Source organism: Gymnoscopelus microlampas (assembly GCF_963454915.1).
Source record: "Gymnoscopelus microlampas genome assembly, chromosome: 17".
In the NCBI taxonomy this organism is placed as follows: domain Eukaryota; kingdom Metazoa; phylum Chordata; class Actinopteri; order Myctophiformes; family Myctophidae; genus Gymnoscopelus; species Gymnoscopelus microlampas.
The window spans coordinates 23,293,983-23,318,982 of NC_139954.1; the positions used below are offsets into that span (position 1 = coordinate 23,293,983).

Consider the following 25,000-nt stretch of genomic DNA (forward strand, 5'->3'; position numbering starts at 1 on the left):
CATATTACAATGCGCTCACACTGCCTTGCTTCCCTCCCACTATTTTGGTGTTTGAATGCCTAATATGTTCCGATCTCCAGGCCCATTATCCCTTAGGAATTCAGACGTGTAAATCACTTGACTGATATAGCAATGGCTGGGCAGGAGAAGAACTGTACTTGGCTGCAGCCTTGTTGGAAATTAACTCACTGTTGTTCACAATGCTGTGGACGACTAACAAGGGAATGACTTCATGCTGTTTTTAAAAAAAAGAACCCAGAACACAGCTGCTCAGAGGAAATGGAGACATTCACTCTAGTTTTATAATGACATCCGGGTTGAACTCCCGCACACTGTAATGATAATACTTTTAACTAGTGCAAACCACATCTGTAAAGTTGAGAGGAATTTATAATCAGCCGGCTGTTGATACAAATACAAGAAGTATATAAATGTTTAATCACAAGTTTATTTATTTTAAAAGGACCCCCATTAGCTGATGCCAATGGCACTAGCTATTCATCCTTGGTTCTGAAATCCTTTACATCATTCATATACTGTAGGTCTGCAACTATTGATTATCTTCTTAGCGATTATTCTATCGATTACTTTGTCAATTTATAGAATAATTGAGTCATTTAATGACATTTTATAACAAAAAAATCGATTAACAACTTATCATTATTTTGTACTTTGTTGCACAACAGTGTTCTGTAAAACTTGTGAAAATAGCGATCTACAAGCGCACAACGCTTCGCGATGCAACGCGTTGTGAGCTTCTAGATGGGCTATTAACACAACTTAGCAAAATGCCTAAACTTTTCGGCCTATAATGACATAAAGATTGATTATTAATTGATTATTTTATTAAGTCATCAATTCTCTTTTTAATAATCGTTTAAATCAATTAGTTCAATTAACTGTTGCACCTCGACATTTATACATTAGGCCCTCCGGTTATGCAATACCCGTTATACCCGGAATACCTGTTGTACCTGTTGTACTCGTCAGAGATAATGCAGTATGCATTATCATAGTACTTGGAGGCCAGTCTATGTAGTCAGTACTATGACGTCATATCGATTACATCAGGGATCTCCATATACGGGCATACATGGGACACAGACAGACAGACAGACAGATATGGAGATTTGCAGATTTATAGATATAGTTCCAGACAACCGCTGATCTGACCGGCTTTCCACACAAGACATCACTCCCTCTTGTCCTCGGCGGTACATAGTACACACGGCAAGTTTGATGTCGATCGGCTAGACGTTATCGAGATAATGGGGGGAAACACAGACAGCCACACACTCACTCACAGAGATTCCATGCATTTATAGATGTACAATATACAGTACATCATTGAACATCATTATTAATACAAGTTTTACATTCTGTACATCATCGTAACCCATTAAACCATTTAACCCACTTAAACCGTTATTTTATACTTTAGCTATTCAAAAATAGATATAAATAGATATATAAGCTATGAGCTTGTAGATCTGCTATTTCTTTTTAAATCATGAAAATTTGTGCAAATCTTTGAATATATATTTTTAAAGCGAACATTTGTAACTCAAATCTTTGCTTCTGGGGGTCCCTGGAACTACATATTTTTAGATGGGGGTCCGCGACCAAATACATATAAATTTGGGGGCTGTTGACATGAAAAAGTTTGAGAACCACTGATATTATAGCAAGTGTTTCAGAAAACTGTTAGGATTTAGAAGACATTTGTAGAATCGGCCTCGGGTCTAAATGGGTCTTGTGGACCATCACCGGGGAACAAGAACACATTTTAGAAGCCATTTTACATGACCAGAAAACCAACCCCTGTGTACCACACGGAGCCACTGAAAAGATTCTCCTTAGCTAAAATACAGGTGCTTCATCTCGATGCGCATCTGAGGCAGATCTTCCATTGTGAGCAGCTTCAAGCGGAGCGAGACGGAGGCAAAAACTGAAGGACACTCTGTTCTGTTTGTAGAGTTGGATTGCCCACCGTTGTCTTTGTGTTGATGTAAATTGAACGGGCTAATGTTTCTCCCCCACATTAAATATTCATCACAATTAGACCTTCCTGTTTGCATCAGTGTTATTAATTATGAGGAAAAACAGCCAGTTGAATTCTCAGCCAAGACAACCAAACATCCTGAGTGAGAGCACAGGAGGGAAACGAATATATGTGTGTGTGTGTGTGTGTGTGTGTGTGTGTGTGTGTGTGTGTGTGTGTGTGTGTGTGTGTGTGTGTGTGTGTGTGTGTGTGTGTGTGTGTGTCTGTGTGTGTGTGTGTGTGTGTGTGTGTGAGATGGATTGAGAATAAGAGAGACAGGTGGTGGAAATGAAGGGAGTGAGACAGATAGAAAGAGAGGAGAGGGAAATGGGAATGGGGGCTTCGCTTTCTTTGATTTTCCCTCCCACTCTTTAGAGGAGGAGTAGGAGGAGGAGGAGGAGAATGCGGGTGGTGGTGGTGGGGGTGCAGAGGGAGTGCTCTCCGTGCACAATGTGGATTGTTCCTGTGCCTCACAGGAAATGCCACAATTACAGATCACAGACCAAGCAAAACACGTGTGGCGCGGGGCCTTGAGGGGGATAAACAGACCGCCATGCCCTCCCAACGCATTGACCCCAGCCACAACCTTCATTACCGGGAGAGAAAATATTGTCAGCTGCCCACTAACAAAACACCTGCCAATTTTAAGAGAAGGGATTGCTTTCTTCAGAAAAAAAACAAGCAAACGGTTGAGACCTTGAGGAAGGAGGAGAGAAAGAATGCACTCTCTCTCTCTCTCTCTCTCTCTCTCTCTCTCTCTCTCTCTCTCTCTCTCTCTCTCTCTCTCTCTGTGTGTGTTTGGCCACTGGGTGCTGCCCTGCAACTCATATGACTCCTCTTTGCAGCATCTCTAATGGAGCTGAAATCCTGTCTGTAATTAGATATGGGAATTCCACTGTCATCAGCCAGATGATGCCACGACGCCGTCGACCAAGCCGCCCGGCATTGGGAAAACATACTTTGCCAAAGCTGGACAGAAGAAACACATGACGTGCTCATGGAGGGCCGCCGTCGGTCATTGTTTTGCGTCTGTTTATTTACCTCCATTTCAATACCCCCTCCCCCTCCCGCCACCCCGCCTCCACCAGCCCGATGCCACAACAAAGCGCCATAGAAGGCGCTGGAGTTAGTGTCTAACTGTACTGTACCGCCCCGTTGCAACACTTGAGCCCGTCAGCCAAAGCCCCGTCTCGCGGTCCGGGCTTCGGTCCAGGCTCTCCATGATGCACCCCTACGGCGAGAGGGGGGGGCCGGCGAGCCACATGCTAGGCTGTGGCTGGATGGGTGCTGACAGCTACCTGGAGCTTTGCCTGACTGAGAGCTGAGAGCAGAGGTTCCGGTGGGGAGATGATGAGGAGGCATCATCCTCTCTTCCCAGGGTCACCAGGCTAATTCCTATGGGCCCCCATGTTATTTGCATGTGTGTGTGTGTGTGTGTGTGTGTGTGTGTGTGTGTGTGTGTGTGTGTGTGTGTGTGTGTGTGTGTGTGTGTGTGTGTGTGTGTGTGTGTGTGTGTGTGTGTGTGTGTGTGTGTGTGAAAGAGAGTGAGAGAAAGTGGGGGCCTTGGCCCCTGAGAGCACTCTGTGAGGAGACCACAGCTGTACGCTCCCAGCAGCTAATTGGTCCTTATCTAGCTGTCCCATTCATCTTCATTTTTTACCAATTACTGAGCATTATCTGTGTTCTCAGTTGGGTATGGGACTTAATCCTTTTTGGTTAAGCTGGTGCTACAGCTTGCAAATTTCAAAACGGAAGAGAGAGGAGGAGAACGAAAGAAGGGAAAGGTGGAGCAAAAGTGTGTGTGTGTGGTGTGTGTGTGTGTGTGTGTGTGTGTGTGTGTGTGTGTGTGTGTGTGTGTGTGGGGGGGGGGGGGGGGGGCAGAGATCAACAAAAGTCACAGCATAATCTTTTTTTTTGCAAACTTCCCATCATTCCTCACTGGCAGCAAGGAATCAATGAACAATGACATCACATGAAGGAGGGAGAAAAAAATGGCGGAAATCAATTATTGGCGTTATAATTCAAGTCCTTGTTTGCAAACGTAGCAGCCTCATTGATTAAGCTGTTCTTGTTGCACTCACCATTATTGACTTGTTAAAACCATATTTTCTCATCATCAGTGGTTTCACGTTTGCGGTCACAAAAGATAACAATGCTTTAAAGGGCCTCATTAATTATTCAAGATGTATTCATTTTAAAGCACACGAGTCCAAATCGTCCTGTTTACTCTGCAAACAATGCAAGCCAGGAGTACATTGCTCATCCAGAAGGTACATCAAGACACTGCAATCTGGGGCAGTTAGCCTTAATTTTCTGAGATCAATGCATAACTAGGCTCCTCTCTATATGGGGTCCGTGCTTGGCCATGCTGCAGAGCTGAGTGGAGTCGGCCTGGAGACCACGTGCTAATTACTGGGAGTGTTTACAGCTCTGTTGGATAGCATTTCTACCAGTTTAGATTATATATCAGGAAACAGGCCTGGTGAGTCGATGCGGTCAGCAGCACAGGCCGGTAACTAGTCTAACATCAACGTGACGCAGTATGGATGAACAAATAAAGAATACACATGTACTCATCAGTTAAAGGACAAATAAAGTGATGTCCGGTAAGAAGTCAGATTTATTCTTATTGTGCACCAGTGTCGCATATGGGAAATAACATGTTACGACGTGTTATGAGCCTATAGATCGTCTATTTCCGGTGCGTGACACCAACTGTAAAATGAAGCTTAAACGTGACAGCCGTACACGTACACGCACACTTTAAAAATGGCCATGCATGCCCCATGGATGTGCAGACACGACACGTAGAGACAGTACTCCTGCTCTTTGATAGGGATCTGTTTGGTCACACTCTCTGCGCCAGCTGTCAGCCCAGCTCCACTGCTGCGATTTAATTAGTCTGTTTATGTCCTTTCTAATAATAAAGCTCTCTGGGTAGAAGGACACATCCAACTAGCTAGCTACACCCTCGCCCCACCATGCTCGCTGCTCCAGTGCTGGTGGCCTAGCGTGGCTAAATGTGGGACATGATGGAAGATGGTGGCTACTTCCTGCTCCTCTAGACAGAACAATGGCCCTCAGGCTCAGATCTAGTATCACCCCCTTCCGTACTCCTCCTCCTCTTCTTCCCCAATCCTAACCTTAACCATTAGGGGATAAAGCGCATACTGACCTGATATGAGTGTCTAGGGGCAACTTCATCCATCTTCCTCTCTGGCTCTCTTGTGGGAGCCTTTGTCAGCGGAGGCTCTGGAGAGAGACTAGATTGTAGCCATAGGCTGCATAATATTCAGTCTGCAAGCACATCATTGCAGCTCTTTCAACCAGATACTTTTTTTTAATCTGATCTGATTTACGGCGATTACAATGTAGTTTTTGGGGATTTATTTCTTTTTCTTTTTTTCCCCACAACTCCAAAATGTTTTGGGTAGCAGAAGATCTCAGTAAGCCATTTGCAGAGAGACGGGAAGAGAGAGAGAGAGAGAAAAGGTGGAACAATAATGGCCGGTATTAAGTGAGATAGACATGCGAGTGGCAGAGCAGACAAAGACAGACAGACAGCCTTCCAGCCTGTGCGGAGAGCTTGATGGGTCTCTGTCTCTCTCCTGGGCATTGGCCCTCACCATCTCTCTATTAGTCTGCCAGGCTCATGGGAGCCAGGTGACAGATAAGTGCAGCACGACACACACATTTTAATAGACATTTCAAAAGATAAACCTGATAATCGTTTCTGCTTTTAATGAAGTCTAATGCCCTCGTTCTAATTCCAGTTGTGTCGGCTGTTAAGCATCAGCGTGCGTAAGACATTTGAATATGCATGATTGGAGAAAATGTGCGATGTCCTGGTGTTGTATACAAAATACACAAATGCAGACAACTGCTGAAATAGATTACAATAACAAGGGGAATTGGTTAAGCATTATTTCCATAATGATCTATTTCAAGTTCATCATCTTTGAGTGGCAGTGGAGTTCTGGCATTGTCTAGGCTGAAAGAAGACCACACGCTAGACCACATATTCCCAAACTTTGACATGACAAGGACCCCCAAATAAAGTAACAAAAATAGCGGGGAAAAAAGCTGATCTACAAGCTCATAACGCTTTCAAAACAATTTGAACAAAACTAAATAAAGGTAATTACATGGATGGCAGCTTGAACGTGATTAAACTGCAGCAATAATCTTATGCATTAAATTTGAATTGAAATAAAAACGTGTGTGTGTGTGTGTGTATATATATATATATATATATATATATATATATATATATATATATATATGGTTCCCCTGGGGGCACAGCCCCCACTTTGAAAACCTGTGCGCTAGACAAACCTCATGTCATGCAAATATTTGTTTGACTGTCTCTTGTGGTTAGTTCACAATAGCAGGAGCAGAGCTATAAAAAACAACTGACCAGTGGAGTTGTCATCCCTCATCAACGTGAGGCCTCATTCTCCATTAATTGGATAGATTAATTTGGAGCGCTTTGATGTGGGGGTGATGCATGCGTTTGTCTGTCCCCTCCTCACTAGTCTCTGTCAGGTTGAATTTAGCAGGGAAGGGGGCCGGGAAGGGGCTGACCTTTGAAAGTGAAGAGATCAACACAATTTGAAAAGACAATGTCACTTGGTGTAAATGTGATACGTGTAATAAATGACATTCAACCTTTCAGTGATGATGAGCTTTCGCAGGTTCGGGTAATGTGAAATATGCACAGGCGTGTAATTGCATCGAATGCTGGGCACATTTTACGTTTGCAGCTAAGATTGTGCGGCATCAGTGTTAGCATATCACAGGGCTCTCATTTGACTATGATTATGTCTAAGAGGATACATTAGCATGGAGTAATAACATTACTGTGTACATAATAACTGTAATGAAGCTACAACAACGACAGCAAATGACGATCTCCGTTCAAATGTCCTATAGCAATCAGGGTGAAAATCGAAGGCATTCGTGTGATAGAAACAGTTGGGTCTGTTCCATCGGAGCACTCCTGTTTGCTGCCTGGTCCTGAAGGTGTTCCTACTCAATTATGATATGGGAGCTATAGAGCTATCACGCCATACTGAGCCCAGACATCTTCACAATCGCACAGCTTCTCCGTGGGGACCAAGATAAAGAGAGAGCAAGTTTAAACAATGTTAAAGAATTTCACAATCTCAGCATGTCCTTCACTGGACGAACAAACAGAGGAAGGCATGCCTTTTCAGTTTGTGTTTAGAAATACTTGCGCCGACAAAAAACGACTTTGTCAGTAAATTGGTCTCTGTGCGTGAACATATTGACATGCTCTAAAACACATTGATTAAATGATGTAAAATTCACAGCCTACAGTAAACTACATCATATGGTCAGCACTGAAATCATTAGCGATGCCACTGTAAACTATATGCCGGGCGTGCTTCTTATTTCCCCTCATGATGCGATTTGTAATGGAGGCAGAGAGGGGACAGGAGGCAGTGATGCTAATTTTGTAATTAAAACGGATGATCTGATGACCACATGCAAGCTGATCCCCCCCACCCCACACACACATACACACACACACACACGCCAAAGTGATATGACGGCAGAGTGGGCTGTGATTGATAACGCTCGTCAATATATTTCATTTCAGGAGCCTGAGTCAAATGACAACTGGTTGTCATTGACTGAAAGCAATCTTTTTAAAAGGGGAGCCTTTGCTAAGTATCAGATGAAAATGATTCCTCTGTCTGGTTGGGTGTCACTGCCTGTAGGAGCTTTATTGATTGGGCTTGAATATATTGCACCCGCAGTAGTAACAGCTGCTAGTAATGTCTCTGCTCTCCTTCTGCTCTCTCTTCTCCTGCCCACAGCACTTTCTGTGCCGCAGTTTATTGTTAGTGATCTGTTGCGGGTGTGTGTGCATGTGTCTATGCGCGTCGTGCACGCACACTCTTTATGTGTATGTCTACTTATTGAGAGAGTGATGTGCGACAAATGCAAAGTGAGCCCGGTTCCGACCCAGATTAGAATGAACACGGTGTGCTAATGTGTCCTGAAGGCTTGGCCATCCCGTCTATCCCCATCCATGTGGATGATTGTGTTAACTAAAACCACTGTTGTGTCCCCGCGCTATATGCTCTGTGTTATCAAGCACAAGGATGTTGGCATGGACTGGTAAAGGTCATTTACTGTAATGAGATTTGCCACATGCAAGCATATGGCTTGATTATTGCCCTGTTCGTTAACATTTTCAGGAAAAAGACAAATGGACAGCTGAAATGGGGTGAGGTGGTGGGGGTGGGGTTACAGCAAAATGCACTTAGCATTTCTCCTCAAAGGGAGGATGAGCATTTTCACAAGGTATCTTGTCACTCATGATTGATCTCTCAATTTTCTTAAGGAATACACGCCATTAGAGCTGCGGATTCAAATTATCCAATAAAGTTGTCTGTCTTAGATTTTATATACTTAAAGGACAAACACCTCTGTCTCCTTGGTAATTCCTACCACATGTTACATTCCAGTGGTTTTGGGGGGAAAGAGGAAAGCAATTATGCTACTCCATCAAACCAGAACTGTTTTTCTTAGATTTCTCTTACATTACATGATGATACATAACATTAAATGGTAAATAAAATGGTGCATTTATATAGCGCCTTTATCCAACCCCTTTACAGTGTGCATTACATTCACCCGTTCATATAACGATGGCAGAGGAAAACATGCAAGGCATCAACCTGCTCATCGGGAGCAGTTAGGTGTTCAGTGTTCTTGCTCAAGGACACTTCGGCACTATCACAGGGGAAGCCTGGGATCGAACTGGGAACCGTCCGTTTCCCAAGTGGCCGCTCTACCTCCTGAGCCACTGCCGCCCCACATTATTTTACATCAATGTTTCCCAAACAGTGGATCGGGACCCATCTTTGGGTACCGGAACAAATTTTTATCAACTTTTTATCAACCAAATGTTTTTGTTTAAACAAAATGAACTAATAATTTCCATTAAAAAAAAGAAGTTTAAGAAGTAGTGCAAATAGCAGATCTACAAGCTCACAGCTTGCAGATCTGTTATTTTCACTAGTTTGGGGTCCCGGGCAAACGTCTAATTTCTCTTTTGGGTCTTGAGCACTGTTTTACATGATGCGTCTTGGCAAGTCTTCATGGCCCACCTGAATGGTTGGAAAATATGTGCGTGTATATCTCATCGTGGCATGGTACATTTGCATGTTCTGTTTGTTGATGTGAATTAGTTCCTAATGTGTCCGATCGCTGTGGCTTTTGGAATGTTGTGCATATTGTCTACATGTGTTTCCGTGTCTGGTCTGGCTCGCCATGTGCGTAACCTGACGCTACCAGATCCAAACAGCTTGCTCCACACATTGTTTCACAGCTGTCTTGAGGAACCTGGTTACTCAATACCGCCACCTCTGGCAGGGTCAGGTTACCATGTGCGCTCGTACCTATACACAATTATCTCGCATCGGTGTCTCAGTGTGTATCCACATGTTTTCATGTTTACCTCTTCTCGTTAGTGTGTGAGATGTATTTATGTGCTTCGCCTGTCCGCTTGCTGTGTGTGTGTGTGTGTGTGTGTGTGTGTGTGTGTGTGTGTGTGTGTGTGTGTGTGTGTGTGTGTGTGTGTGTGTGTGTGTGTGTGTGTGTGTGTGTGTGTGTGTGTGTGTGTGTGTGCGTGAGTATATGGCAGGTATTTAACAAAGGCAAGATGTTTGCTTTATTATCAACATTAACTGTGTAAACAGAAAAAGGCTTCAAAGTTTCACTCAATGACACTGAGGGGCTGTGGGTGGCTACATCAAAGCCCACTACCTTCCTCTCTCCCCCTTAATGAGAAACAGGTCTCACCAGCCTTGACTGAGCCCGCCATCTGTGTGTGTGTGTGTGTGTGTGTGTGTGTGGGGGGGGGGGGGGGGGGGGGCGTGTGTGTGCGCATGTATGTGCATGTGCACATACTTGTATTTCCGTCTGTATGTATGTATGTATGTTTATGTCTGGGTGTGTGTTGGTGTGTATGCCTACATCTGTCTATACTGTATTATGTATGTGCATGCATGTGCGCGTGCGCTTGTGTGTGTGTACAGTACGTTGTGTGTGTGTGTGTGCAGGTTTATGCGGCATAAAGCACCGCCACCATGCCAGGCAACATGTTTATGGAGGCTGTGTCTTATGTTTGATCTAACGGCTATTATGCTCCTTCCATCTCACATGGTGGCGTTGTTGATTTCTAAGGAGATTAGCAGTTATAGTAAAGATGAATGGCTGATTAATGCTACAGAGAGACCCCTACATGTCTCGCCGCATGACAGACACTTTTTTCACGAGCCATTCATTTCCTTTTGGGATCAGGGCGCAAATCCCTGACACGACCACAACAAAGAACCCTCTCTGTGACCATGTGTGGCGTGCTCTCGCCATCTCACCTTTGTTGCAGGAATACCCACACGACATGGGGGCATTTTTACAAGCGCAATTAGGAAGGAAAACTGAGATTGTTTCGCAACAGCGGACAGCACATGTACCTTACAGTGAGTCAGTCCATTTAGCTAACTGCTTGACATGAATGGTCCAGTTCAGTTTGACAGATCAGAAGAGAGAGAAGGAAAAAAAAACATTCCACGCCACAAAAACAAAAGGCTTAGTGCGGAGCAAATCAACCCTTTGTCTTGTTCAATTCGAATCAAAGGATAACCAGGAATGTTTGTTTGACAACAGCATTTACCATGCATTGTTCTGAAGCCCAGAGCCTCCCAAACAAAGACAGATAGGCTTTAAACAAGTCATTTAATTAGCACCGGATCCCCAGCTTTGGCTGCGCCAACCAATTATACATTCCTGAAGCATGTGCAGGTCCTATTTCACATCCTCTCCAGCCCTGTCTCTTACAGTACATCTCTCCCCTTTCCATTTAAGAGAAGGTAAATAGCCCAGACAGACAGCTTCATTAGCCAGCGTCTGAAGAGCGCGGGGCCGATTGTCGCTTAAATAGTGCGCTTTTACTGCAGGCCCAGCCGGCGACCTCCGATCAATTACAGCTGACATTATTGTTTGTCGGGAGCTTTTTTTCCTGGACAGAGGGAGTAAAAAACGAGATCAGGCTTGAGCTTTGGCTGGAAATGTAATCTTCCCCCCTCTCTTTGGTTCTTTCGCTCCACAAACAATAAATCATTCAGTTGAGGAGATAATAAAGTGCCAAGTAGGAGCTAGTTTAATTTTTGTCAGGGGAAATCTGTCCACAACAGAGTTAAGGAGAAGGGGCCGGCCGCTAGCTCAACACCACTCTCAGTGACAAAGGCTTAGTTTCTTATTCCCGTGGAAAGAAAGCCCTCTGTAGGAATAGATGGCCAGCAAGCGCTGGACTCCTGTTGGCCTAAGGATTACTGACAGCTCAGCCCACTGCAGATTATAATAATAATATTTCATTTGCAAAATGATTGCCCTATTTCTAATAACTTTATAATTTTAACCACTTAAACCCTATATACTATACTTAGCAAAAAAATGCTGATCTACAAGCTTACAATGCTTGTAGATCTGCTATTTTCACGGTGTGCTCATCTATTTTCGGGACACTATACAGTATTTCATGTGGTTAACACATTCATCATGCAATCTTTTTTTTTCGTGATTCTTTCACGAATTAGAACTACAGGCAATCTTTTTTTTTCAGCTTTATGTCGATGATGTAACAGCTTTTTAATCATGTTGTTACCAAGGGCTGTTTTAATTCATTCAATTCATCCTCCATGATTTGGATCTTTGCTTATCCATGCATGAACTCCCAGGCACCACACAGCATAATAGCTGAGCTGTTTATATTGGTATTAAGTGATTTGTAGCTTTAATGACGGTAAATAGGAGTTCACCTTTGCTGGTCCCTCAGGCTTACTCCAGGTAAATTACTCCAAATGCATTGTTTATGCCCTTCAGGAGAAACGGGGCTGCATAGAAATGCAACTCTCATCTGATCCAAGCTGCTTTGTTTTGTAGAAAAACTGCAACTGATGAATGTGTTCACTGTAATATCTTAGAATATTTTAAGTGACCCTTGTGTAGAGTTAAACTAATGCTTAGATTTAATTGCTGTTCTTGAAAAATATGGCATTCTTGTATATTTTTCTGCTAAATATTACTAAATGATAAATTGTATTTAGTGAAAATTCGATTTTTTTGGTGTAATATTCTCAATTTAATCTCATAATTAATATAAGCAAGAAATATAAATAAAAAAATAAACATTGCAGTGCTGTCTTGGAACACCGTCAGGCTCTCAGTCTCAAGCATTACGTCAAACATCATGTACTTCTCTGATATTCAAATTCACTTTCGTAGAGAGATTACAAGCAAGCATGGAACCTTTCAGCCCCACAGCTCACCGGCATCAGTCCATCACGTGTCAGCATTTTCAAAGTAGGCTGCCACAAATACATACAGTAGAGTAGTATATACACATGTTCCTGGGTACATGAATTATTCTTACAAGGAATAACTGTACAAAATAAGCAGGAAGGATTTATGACTAGATTGACCTAACCTAAAAATGTAGGTAAGCAATGTAAAGTTTCATTATATTACACTTTACTTTGCTAGTGTAAATTGGCATATACAAAGAGCTGAGGGGATTACGTCTGGTTTTGTCTGACCAGCCATCCAAATGGGCAATGAATCAAAAAGCTTCCTTAAGTAATCCACCTTTCTTGTACGTGAGGATAGCATTTACCCTGCCCTCAACTTACTGTAGTCTGTTCACACACTTGCAGGTTGCCAGAAAAGTCCAAAGTAGTGACCGACAGCTTAGAGAGGCCAAAGGAGAGAAACACATTCAAATTATATTAGCATTTTCATATGAAATTATTGACAATGTATGACAAATAATGTATAACAAATAATGAATACCTTGTGAGCTGCCTATTTTCCTAGGATAGACTGAATGGGAGGAAAACACAAGCAAGTGAAATAGTGAAATGTAAAACACTTGGTCATATTTGCAGCAAGACAAGACGCCCTGAATACAACCAATCTCACTCCACCTGGTGCCTTTCACATCCACATAAAGGGATTCGGTGGAGCCTTGTTGGCCAATGGCACATTCCCCTACAGTGGTCTGAATGGGCCTTTATGGAGGAAACATCGCTTTAGGGTAGGGGGACATGAAAGGGGGCGGACAGACACTGAGAGTGAGACTAATACCCCCCGGAGTGAATAGACGTTCACTGTGTCGCCACCAGGCAGTCAGCCTTTAAGGTGGAGATGTATCACAGAGACACAGATGCCTGGCACTGACACACATCATTCACAAAGCTGTGCTATTCTGTTTGTCTCTCTGTCTCAGTTTGTCAATTTCCTTGAAATTGTGTCTGTGTAAGTATGTGAGTGTGTGTGTTTTTATGTATTTGTACACACCCATTCATGTATGTATACGGCTGTGCTTGAATGAGTGCATGTATTTACCTCAAAGGCAGGATAAGTCTCTTCACCCTGGCCCTTGAGTGTCTTTGAAAGGTAGATAGGTAGTCCAGCCCTCTCCATGTTGTCCTACTGTAAGTACCCCCACAATCAGGCCCTCTGTGGTGGTTTTTAATTGAGCTTAGCCTGCTGAGTGGTAATTGATTCAGACGGAGCTCCAGGAGAGGCGCTGATACAAGGTGCTCGTCTGGCTTCCGCCTTTCTTTAATCTTCCTGGCTTTATATTGTTTGGGAATACTCGCCACTGTGAAACTGCATGCCATCTTTCTTATGGAAATCAATGTTTCTTTTGGATGGGGAGGAATGACAGAGAGGAGTACCTCTCATGTCCTTTCATTTCCAACCAGTGTCCTTCTCTTTTGACTGAGGCTTCGTCATGCAGATCTCGTTGCCCTTTGGGTACTGATGTTTTGTTAGAAAAAGGAGTGCAGAGTTGTTTTGTAGACCAGCTTTCTGTAGTGCTGGGGCTTTTTTTCTTTCTTCCCCCGTCTCTTTCTTTCACGTAGCTCTTTACCTTGAACTGGCCTGCCAAGAAAGGAAGGGGGAAAAAAATACACACAAAAAACGGAATGAAGAATCAACTCAATCAGATCCAATAGTGTCTATGAGGTTTTCTTTAAAGCACTCGAGGAAAAGCATCTGAGTGGTGAAGGAACGAGACCAAACTGTTCCCAGTCACTTTTGATCCTGCCAGTTCAAAGTCCCCACAGAGCGGGGGGAAGGGGTGGGGAGGGGGTCTGTGGTTGGGGGGCTACAGACACCTAGCTTTGACCTTCTGTGTGCGCTCTCATGTCCTTTGAAAAGTTGGCCTGTTTTCATTAAGTCATTCGGAGGCAGTGCAGTGCAGTGCGACAGTACGACTAACTAGTACCCCCTATGGTATCTTTATTGGACATTCTTTACGTTTTTTGGGCCACTAATGCCTCCAATTTTCCCAATTAGATGTCTGCCCGAGTACAGCAATTCAATAATTTAAAACATTTGTATGATGCCTCTGATGTTGTAATGAAATCATTTGTGTGCATTCAAAGAAGAAATAGATGAAAATCCAGTTATTATAATGGTTGCAAGGAACTCTAATCTTTTCTCTCTCCCTCTCTCTTGTTCTCTCTTTATCTCTCTCTCTGTCTCTCTCTCTTTGGTCCTGAATATAGGCTGGCTATAATTAGCCTAAAGTCATTGCTTGTTTGTCATTAGCACATTTAACTAGTCATTTGGGTAATGGCTTTTAAGATTGGCTTATTTTTACAGAGATATTTCTATATGTAAATATTGAGTCAATTTCCATAATGTGCCCTTTTTATTCCTCGTAGAATAATTGATGCATCTTTATAGCTGTGTAAACTTAGGTCTTTGAATGACTGTGTATATAGTTTCCATCCCCATTGTCTTTATTATTTCTGCAGTTGTAGCTATTATTAACATAAGTTGTAAAACATTTATTTACATTATGTTAGCATGGGGAGAAATAATTAGATATAATTATTCCAAAAATGACACTATAATGCCTTGGATTTATTATTGAACACCAAGATCCCAATGGTGGGAATTCCAGCCTGGTGGGTGTGCATTGCAATAAAGACAAGGCTGCTGTTCAGCTGTGTGTATTTCCCGTGTGAATGTTAAACTCATTGAATGCATCGTTGAGTAACCAGCGACCTCTTCCTGTGTCTCAGGCCTGGAACTCCCCTTCATGATGATGCCACACCCCCTGATCCCTGTCAGCCTGCCCCCTGCCTCTGTCACCATGGCGATGAGCCAGATGAATCATCTCAGCACCATTGCCAATATGGCGGCCGCGGCGCAGGGCCAGAGCCTCAGCCTGCCCTCCAGAATGGTCACCTCTGTTATAAAGGTATATACACCAATAAAGACAGGAACCTCTTCCTTGAGGGAAGAGAACAAGTGGTTGACATCAATGGAGCCATTTCCTCGTCCCTCCCAGTGAACTGCGGGGTTCCCCAAGGAAGCATACTAGGGCCGTTACTGTTCCTTCTATACGACATGAATGCATGAATGAATGCTGCCTATAACTGCCTATAGGACAAAATGCAGTTTGAGGCAGTTTGAGCTTTCCGATAACAGACTGTCACTACACCTTGGTAAAACAGAATCCATTATTTTTGGGTCCAAACATTCCCTCAGTAAGGTAAATGCAAATGATTTCAAGGTCAGAGTTGATGACTTAGTAATCTCTAGCAAAGAAGAGGTTACCTAATTGGGCTGTATCCTTGACAACAAACTGACAGGTGAAAGCATGGCATCAACAGTGATCAAAAAAGTAAATCAAAGAACAAGATTTTTCGGCAGAATTTCCTCTTGTCAATAAAAGTGCTCTCAGGACTCTTGCCGGAGCCCTCATTCAATGCCACTTTGTTGACTATGCTTGCACAGCTTGGTTCTCCAACATCTCAATGTCACTAAAGACTAAGCTTCAAACCTCCCAAAACAAACTGATTCGACTACTTCTTGAACTGGGGCCCATGACCCACCCTTTTCCAACACATTTTGCTAGCCTATAGTGGCTCACGGTAGAAGACAGGGTTAAGCAATTAAAAATGGGATTGGCTTTCAAAATAATCAATGGGACTTTGCCCTCAATACCCACATATCTGGCTAAATACCCCAAAAAAAGTGAGTGATACACAATACTGCCACAATACTAGAGGGAGCGACAACAATGTTTGAACACCCCCCCCCCAGTTTGCCCTGGAATGTCACCAGTAAAGCCTGTATTTCTCCAAACATGTACAAATGCAAAATATAAGGTGCTTACCCGCTTGCCCCAAATGTTAACTAGGTGTCCGGAGTATTTGTGCAATGTATTAGTCCATATTTTTCAATTAAGAAGTGTTTTAATCCCGTCTGTGGCCGATTCTGTCGGAAGTTCCCAATGGGCGGTAGTGACGGGTGCATCCGGTGAAAGCCGGAATTACACTCAATGTAAACAGGAAGTAAATAAGGGGGGGGAAATGGCGTTCGGCCACAGACAGGATTAAAACACTTCTTAATTGAAAAACGTGGACTAATACATACACAAATACTCTCGACACCTAGTTTAACATTTGGGGTAAGCACCTTATATTTTGCATTTGTGAGAGAGCGCCGTTCACAAACGCCAGAATGAACGCGTTCACAATAACGTTCATATAGCGGACATACAGTACGTTCAGTTCACGTTCGCGCAAAACATGAACGAGTTCATGAACGATCGTTCATTGAACGCGTTCAGGCACAACACTGGGTAAATCTCACTTCTCCTATAGAAAGGTGATTGCATTCACAGCCTTCACCCCCCCTCTTTTCCACCCTTTTTTTCCCTACCCTGTACATAGTGTTTTATATTTGTTGATGATATTGTATTTTGGTGTTATTTTTTATGCTATGTTGATTAATTGAATACATCAATGGAAACAAGTCCTCAGGACTTTTTTGGGTTATCCTTTTAGACCAAATGTATGATTGTACTCGTGCATACACCTGTTTGCATTTCTGTCTAATAAAGTATTCAATCAATCAAAAAAATCCTTTTTGAATACCAAAACATCAACGGGTTCTGTAAATGGGGGCTGGGTGATTATACTGTAATACTTTGAATGGTTCTTATCATAGTCAGGGTTGTGTTGATCTGTCTGCGCTTTGTAGGAATAGGTGCTTATTTCGAGAGTGTGTGTGCGTGTGTATTTGTGGATGCTGGGGTTGCAGGAACGTGTGCCGGACAGTCCGTCCCCGGCTCCGTCTTTAGAGGACGGTAGGAGGCCCGGCAGCCACCCATCATCTCACCGCAGTAGCAGTGTGTCCAGCTCCCCAGCCCGCACAGAGAGCTCCTCGGACAGGATACGTACGTATCTGTACTAAGTCTAATTCATTTTGTATCATGGTGTCACTTGGCGTCACTTGCCGACCAGAGCCGATCTACAAGCTAACAGTGCGTCTCATGCAGACAGTGTTCAGTTCTGACTGCAAACAAACTGACAGCTAATCGGCAATGTTTGGTAGAAAGATATGACTGCTTGCATTGGTCTGCGTTATTTCCCATAGCCCAAGTTAAACACATTTCTCTCTGCAGCGGCACACCACAACGGCCTATCCATGAACCATGCCCTGCTAGGCCTGTCCCCCAGCATGGGCCTACCCGGGCCCAAGGAGGGAGACCTGGCTCACGACATGAGCCACGAAGGAAAAAGGATGCACATAGACAAAGGTCAGTCAGGATTCACTTGAGTACAACAATAATTCACAGAACTTCACGTACACAACATTTTGCACAGTCAAAATCCCCAGTGTTTAAGTTAACTCTGAGAGTCTACAAATGGACCTTTATGGGTCCATTTGGTTACATTTATAGACTCGCGGAAGTATCACTCAGGATTTTACTGTGTGTAGTGAACAGATGTAATGAATAGAAATATTAATGTTAATTATAATAATATTAATTAATGCCATGTTCACGTCAAATTGAGCTTCACAGGGAGTTCCCAGACATATTTCGTTATTTATAGTGAGATGTTATTTCAGTCATCTGAACATTTCAATTACCCAAACTACCTCCATGTATCACTGAACACATCTTCCGTCTCCAGATGCTCTTTTCTACAGTACAGAGTTCAACACAATTATGTTTATTAAACACTATCCTCCTAAATACTTATACGTAGATGAATTATCTTAAACACATTGTGTATGTCTTTATGTTGCATAGTAAACATATTGTTCTTTTTTTCCACTTGGTGAGTGTTAAAAAGGAAAAAAAGAAAAGAGAGACAAGATAGATGGAAATTCGTTTACTATGTGCTTTGGATTAAATACAAAATTAAGCAAATAATAGATTTTAGTATTCTCTGTTGGTTTTACAGCAGAGCAGGGGTGGGTGGGGTGTGGTGGGGCTGCTGTGGTGGGGAGTTTGATAATGATATTAAAACCACTGTGGAAATCATTGGGCTGTGTGTTCCCTATTGGTTAGCCCTGATGTGAAGATCAGTGCTAGACTTTCACTCACAGAGTGTGAAGCAGTGAATAATAATAATTAGCAAGATCATGAACTGAATTTATGGGTCACAAAGTGTGAAAAGAGTTGTGTGTGTGTGTGTGTGTGTGTGTGTGTGTGTGTGTGTGTGTGTGTGTGTGTGTGTGTGTGTGTGTGTGTGTGTGTGTGTGTGTGTGTGTGTGTGTGTGTGTGTGTGTGTGTGTGTGCGTGCGTGCGTGCGTGCGTGCGTGCGTGCGTGCGTGTGTGTGCGCGTGTGTGTGTACATAGGCAAAGGTGTGTGTGAGAGAGAAAGAGATACAGTATGAGCAAAGGGGAAGACAACGGTATTACCAGAAATCCATGTACTACTGCAATTGATTGGCTCTTCAGTAGCAAATATCTAGTTACACCATTTCTTAACTGCACTTCATCTCTATTTGAACACAAATACGTTGTCATTTCTTTAAAATATGGAAGGAGTGGGGGAAATACAATAACCAGCCCTCCATTGCACACCAATTGCGATTATTTGACCCGCATGCAGTCATGCACAAATATACGCTGTATTATTGTTGAGATTGTCAATTCTTGATATGTCACTGGGCTTGATTAGGATTCTGGGCTCTCCAGCGTGTGCACCAGAGGTCTCGGGCTGTGGAAAACATTTTTATAAAATAACCCATTAATGCAGAGGAGTGCAACTAAATTAGTTACCAATTTGCTGAGCATGAATTAATGAAGAGAGCTTCTCCCGGCTCCCACAGTTGTAATTTTCATAATAACCCCAGACCTTTATTTGGCAGGTTGTTTAGTTTTTTCGTTTGAAGGTTTTCATTAGTCTAATGAGGACTGTGCAAGGGCGAGCAGTCAGCACAATTTACATGAGGAAGCTATCATAATAAATGAGGCAATTTGAATAACACGCACAGGTTTATGCAGCGAGATAAGAGAGATTGTAGCAGCCAGATCCAGAAGTAACCAATACATTAGAACCAACTAATAACCAAAGTAATTCCAATAAAAGCCTTAAGTGAAGGGAATAAAATTAATGATAGATATATTGAACTGTAATGATATGATACATGATGCATTAGATTAATAAAATAAATGTGTTCCATTGTTAGAGGGGAGAGGCCCCACGATCCGAAGCTTTGTTTATGGCGAGCTTTTTAATTAGGCTTGTTCATCGGATCAGTTTGTTTAGACAAATGAGATAACATTCCAATGGTTTAATGATATCTCTCCACTTGTTTGATCTTTATGATCCTGGCAGAGCATTAAATTAATCTTGTGCAGTGTACTTTGAGAAAGAGAGCACAGTGGGCATGGCTGAAGGCTGCACCGCCCTGGCTTCCATGGAAGCTATTTAAATAGCCTCAAAACACCTCAGAAACGGACACTATAATGTCACATCACTCGTATCGTACCAACGCATCTCATCTTTTTTTCATGTCATCTCTGCCGATGAAGGACAAAGACTGTTTGTTGTCGTTTTAAAAAGACCATTTCCAAAGTTGTGTCACCCAGTGCAGAGGAACCAGATGGCCGTCCTTTTTTTTGAAGGGTTTGAACGCGATTAATTTTTGTCCAAATTTTGCCAGAAAAAAAAGAAAAAAGATTAGATGATGGGTAGTAGAAAGCTAACTGTTATCTCACATGTGACTAATTGAATTACTTCAAACGGCATGTCTGTGGTGATAGCTTTCGACAAGCCTCTGTCTCGTGAAACAGCAGGTAGCGCGACAAACAAGGGGGAATTTGAAAGGTACGGAAGCCTTTGGCTGTAAACTCACTCTAGACATCAAACAGTTGACATCATTTCATTTCCTCTGGGAAAAGGTGTTTTAAACACAAGCCATATGCATGGACATTGAGGTAGAAGAGTTTCCGTAAATACCATGTGGCAGATTAAATACTCAGACGAACATTTTCCCAAAAGAACAATATCGACATCAAATTTCACCACTTTGCTTCAGTCATCCTGCTGCAGTGAATACTTCTAAATGCCACATCTCTTTTACACCAGGGCAAAACGCCTGTCTGGAGAGTCAGAGGCCAATATAGCATGTAAGCTGATTCTGTAAACCATATTTTAAAAGGGGGGTGATTCACCGGTAATGTGATATTGGCACTTCCCTGGTAAATGTTATGTGTCTTTGTTGACACAATAGGAGATGCACTCATAATGTCCTTCGCAGCGCAAATGGGTGATGCCGGTTGTATTATGTCACATGGAGACGCATCCTTCCGTACCTGCTGTCTGGTGAGTGATCGTTGATGCGTTGAGTACTTTTGTACACCCGGTTGGGAGGGAAGGGGGGGGGGGGGGGGGTGTTCACCACGCCTTCTCTTTGTGGCGCGCTCAGTCAGGATGCTGCCCTAGATGTCCCGCCACGTCCTCGGGGCCGGTGCGCTCCAGTGCTCTGTCTGCAATCCTACTTTACCATCTGAATGATGAAGTGTAGCAGGGACGGTATCATAGGCTATTACCATACAGCTGCTAAGGGCATAGACCTCTGGTCACTGACAGACCGAGGGAGATATAGTGTGAAAACTAAAAAGAATGGAGGTAAGGAAAAAAAAAAAGGTTATTACATGTATTTGTACAGTAGCCTTGTCTCTTTGGCTTTGACTGTGCAGTTGTAATGATAAAAGGGAGGCGTCTTTAGTTCATGCAGAAGTTTCACTATAATGCTTTTGTGATGTAAATATTTCACTGACATTGATGGTATCTCCATGCAATATCATTAAAAGTTAGATATATTCAGTGTAAGCTACTTCTTCTTTTTTTCTTTTTACTTCAATGCGTTGTGTTTCGTGCAGTCCTCCCAATGTCCTTGGTGTTGCAGGCTTCAAACACATGCTGACTACCTGGCTTTCCCTAAGTCAGGAGGCGAGATCATTAGCCATGACAACCCTGAAATGTGACTTGGCAGACAATAATGCTTTATGATCAAACAACTTGTCAGTGGCGTCCTGTTGAAATGAAAGAGTGCAAAAAAATAATTCAATAGAGGATCAATCAAATTTCCCCGGCCCAAGTGAGAGAGATTGCTGATGGTGCAGAGAGGGGCTATTCCTCCAGGACATGGGAGTTCATTTGGATATTTGTTCTCCCCCTCATGAATGTTCCATTGCGTGACACCATCTCCCCGCTAATCACATTTCACTGAAAAAGGGGGGATGCTTTTAGGGACGTTGAAAAGAGAGAGGTTCTTTTTAATCTTTGAAATGCCTCAAAAGTGACAGAATGCTTTCTCCTGCCAAGACGTGAGCCTCGGATGGGGAGATAAATATGCTGTGGTCAGCTAAGTGTATCTAGTGAGCAGAGAGGCAAATTTAATAATGCATTATCATTCACTGGCGAAGGTGAAATCTCCCTGTCCATCAGAGGGCTGAGGCCTGTTTCATGTTACCCTTCACTGCAAACGAACAAGTGCTTTACTCAGCCATAGCAGAGATGCACCATAGGCACCAGCGCTCTACTATGCATGCTATTTCAGAGTGTCAGGAAAACATGTCCGTTATCAAAGCCGTCATCTATTGGACTTGACTGGAGACATTAATGACCGCAGTGCTTATTCTTAATGAATGAATAATAATAACCTGTCTTTTTTTCTTTCTTTTTTCTCCCTACTTCTTCCTTTTGACAACACGGGGTGCATTTTACATATCTGAGCATCTGCTATTATGCAGATTATGAGAACATATTTACCCGGATGCCCTTGGACAACAACATTAAACAATTATGAAGATTATGTACGATGCAGGAAATTTGCGATTCAAAACAAAACACATCTTCGATGTAGCAACTGTTGCAGTCAGATAAGGTTGACCCTGAATATGTATTTCTGTATTTTTTCAAGACATTTCCGTTGTTTGGGCTGTTTGTATAATTTAGTATTTACATGTAAACAGCAATTAAGTTATGCCAACCAACATGCCGCGACCAGGCACTGCCAAGGTAAACAGCGGCCCCAGCAGTTTGCCACAGTCCATCATGTTTACAGACTTGCAGTGCCGAGTGCTATTTGCAGGCTCTTTTCTTGGCAATGCCTATAAAACACAGCCAATTGGAGGCCGAGCGTTGAGCGTGGTCCCTCTTATCGTCTGGCAGTCTGCTAGCTGACTTGAGGACATTGTGAGTCAAACCTTTAAATTTTCACTCTACTATAATTACGCTCCCTATACTTGAGCTTTTATATCCTTTCACTGAGAAAGTAAATCATTCCTAATAAAGAGAGGAAGAATGGGGGGCGGAGGGAAAAGCGCTTGAAGACTAATTCTCTTCGCTCTCTCCCCCTCTCTGTGCTCCATTCTGCTTTTCTTTTTTTCTTTCCTTTTTTTTGAAAGCCTTTCTGTGAGTCTTCCAGTCACCTTGACTTTGCAGCAGCAGCCTTATAGAGTCTGTTGCTTATCCTGCCTAACCCCAGCCTGTCAATTAGGTGTTTAAAAATTAATCTCTTTAACTGGAAATACCATGCCAGCTTTCTTCCGTCTGTAAATGAAGTGTTATTAATTCACACGGTGCAAAGCCAATGTTATGAATAATGTTATCAAAACAGATTTCCACACGTTTAACACGTCGCTTCCATTTAAAAACCCCTTAAGTATTTTTATAACTGTGAAACCAGGGCCGCTAATGGATTTGCATCCATTCTTTGAGGGCTCCCTGCACCAGGCACCCACAGAGTGAGTCCTCCTAAGCTGGGCCTTTTAGAGTTTACATTTCCCGTTTCCTCTTTAGTTCTTTCATCTTCATTTAAAAGCAGCTCAGTACATCCAGCCTGGATTAGCGCCAGCCAACGTCGCCACTCGTTCAGCAGCAACAGAACGGCAGAGCCTCTCCCGGTAGGATTGCAATGCCAAGGCAATGACACCAATGTGTCTCCCCTCCCAAACCCACTGTAGCTCGGATCTAGCTTCAGGCTATCTGGCCAAGCACACCAAGCTAATACTTGTTCTATTTAAACCTGGTGATTATGAGGGATTTCTTCTCTGTTTGTTTGTTTGTTTGAATGCTTAATTATCAATATGTAATTGGCGTGCGTGTGTGATGTTGGGCGCACGTTCAGTGGCACGTTTTGCTGGTATGCACATTGCTATCGGGCAGAAACAGGACTCTCCGCTCACTATCAGAGTTAAGCTGCATGAGAAGTTGCGCTAATGAATTAATAACTGCTGAACAAAAGGGAACTAAACAATGAGTGAGAAATAAATGGCTTGATGATTAGTGGGTCAGGAAGATTAGCAGGGTATACCGTACAAATGATCTCCTTTTGAAAGTTGAATGATTCCGGCAAAACACGCAATCAATAGTCGAGGCCAATTTAATCTCTGGGATTCATCTGTCTGTTCAATAAATGGGCTGGTCAATGGAGGTCAATATGCAAAGACAATCTAAACACCCTCAAAGAGTCGCCCCATGTCCTTCCACGGCTATTATCTCCCTGACAGGTGGGTCTCATAGTCGATAGGTGAGCCATCTCTTCAAGACATCATTATATGCCTTGAGCCATCTCTTAAATTATTTCATTCACTTTAACCACTTATACCCTACACAGTATATACAGTACTCTGTTGAGCGGGGTCCCCGCTTTTTCCCCATACACCAAATGTCTTCGTTTTGAGTAGCCGATCTATAAGCTCACAACATAACGTATTAGGAGCTTGTAGATCGGCTATATTTGCCAAATGTTCGTCTTTTGTGACTTGCTCGGAATAGGAACTCTCAGGTTCAGTTGGTTAAAAACCGAGGTTGATTATTGTGACCTCTTACAAGTTCAGTTACCTTACGCCGCTCTCTTTTGACCAACTGTAAGTGATAGGCTCTCTACAAAACACCATTTGGTCTCGGCCAGTGTTCACTTTAAGAGCTCATTTGAAGGTGTGTGCCGGCAGAAACAAAAGTCCTGTAGGCTTTTATGCAGTCATCACAGTCAGCCAAGCCTGTAATCCTCAGAGGTCCGATAATGACATAGCCCCTGCATTTATTACATGGAGGAGAGGAGAGAGGGAAAACGCTGACTTTGAACAAATGAACACCCTGACCTTTATGCAATAAATATGACATGGGCCGCATAAAAAGACAAGATATCTTCCTCCTAAATGGAAGTCAACACTGATTCGCTCCCTTGTTTCCTGCCCTCGTTCTTGCTCTGTATCTGTTTGTCTTTTTCCCCTTTCTATTCCTGTATCTCTCTCTCTGTGTCTTGCTCTCTCTCTTTCTCTATCTCTCTCTCTCTATCTCTCTCTCTGTCCCGCTCTCTCTCTCTGCCTCGTTCATATGACAGTTCAAAATGATGAAATGCTTTTAGAAATGTTTGTGCGATAGTATTGCAATTTATAATGCAAACCACGAATTGCAGTGCATCGAAATCTCTGCTGTAAAAGGTGTGATGTTACAGAATGTTATGGAAAATCATCTCTCATTCTGAGTTAGCTTAAAATGTTATCATTAGAGGCGATTTTCGCAACAACAGTGGGTGGCATGAAAGTTATTCTTTATCAAGGACTATGAATAGGCTGTGCCTTTTAAG

General features: G+C 42.9%; 1 protein-coding gene across 11 annotated transcripts in view; it reads left to right on the top strand.

Moving 5' to 3' along the window:
* Window positions 1-25,000, top strand: part of dachd (dachshund d) — a 116,374-nt gene that overhangs the window by 71,070 nt on the left and 20,304 nt on the right. For 6 of the 11 annotated variants that reach the window (XM_084083992.1, XM_084083983.1, XM_084083988.1 and 3 more), the window contains 3 exons: window positions 15,172-15,349; window positions 17,185-17,336; window positions 17,565-17,699. In XM_084083992.1, coding sequence (XP_083940118.1) covers window positions 15,172-15,349; window positions 17,185-17,336; window positions 17,565-17,699 — 465 coding nt within the window. Of the gene's footprint in view, window positions 1-15,171; window positions 15,351-17,184; window positions 17,337-17,564; window positions 17,700-25,000 lie in introns of all 11 variants that reach the window. The other 5 variants (XM_084083993.1, XM_084083987.1, XM_084083984.1 and 2 more) reach the window with 2 other exon arrangements.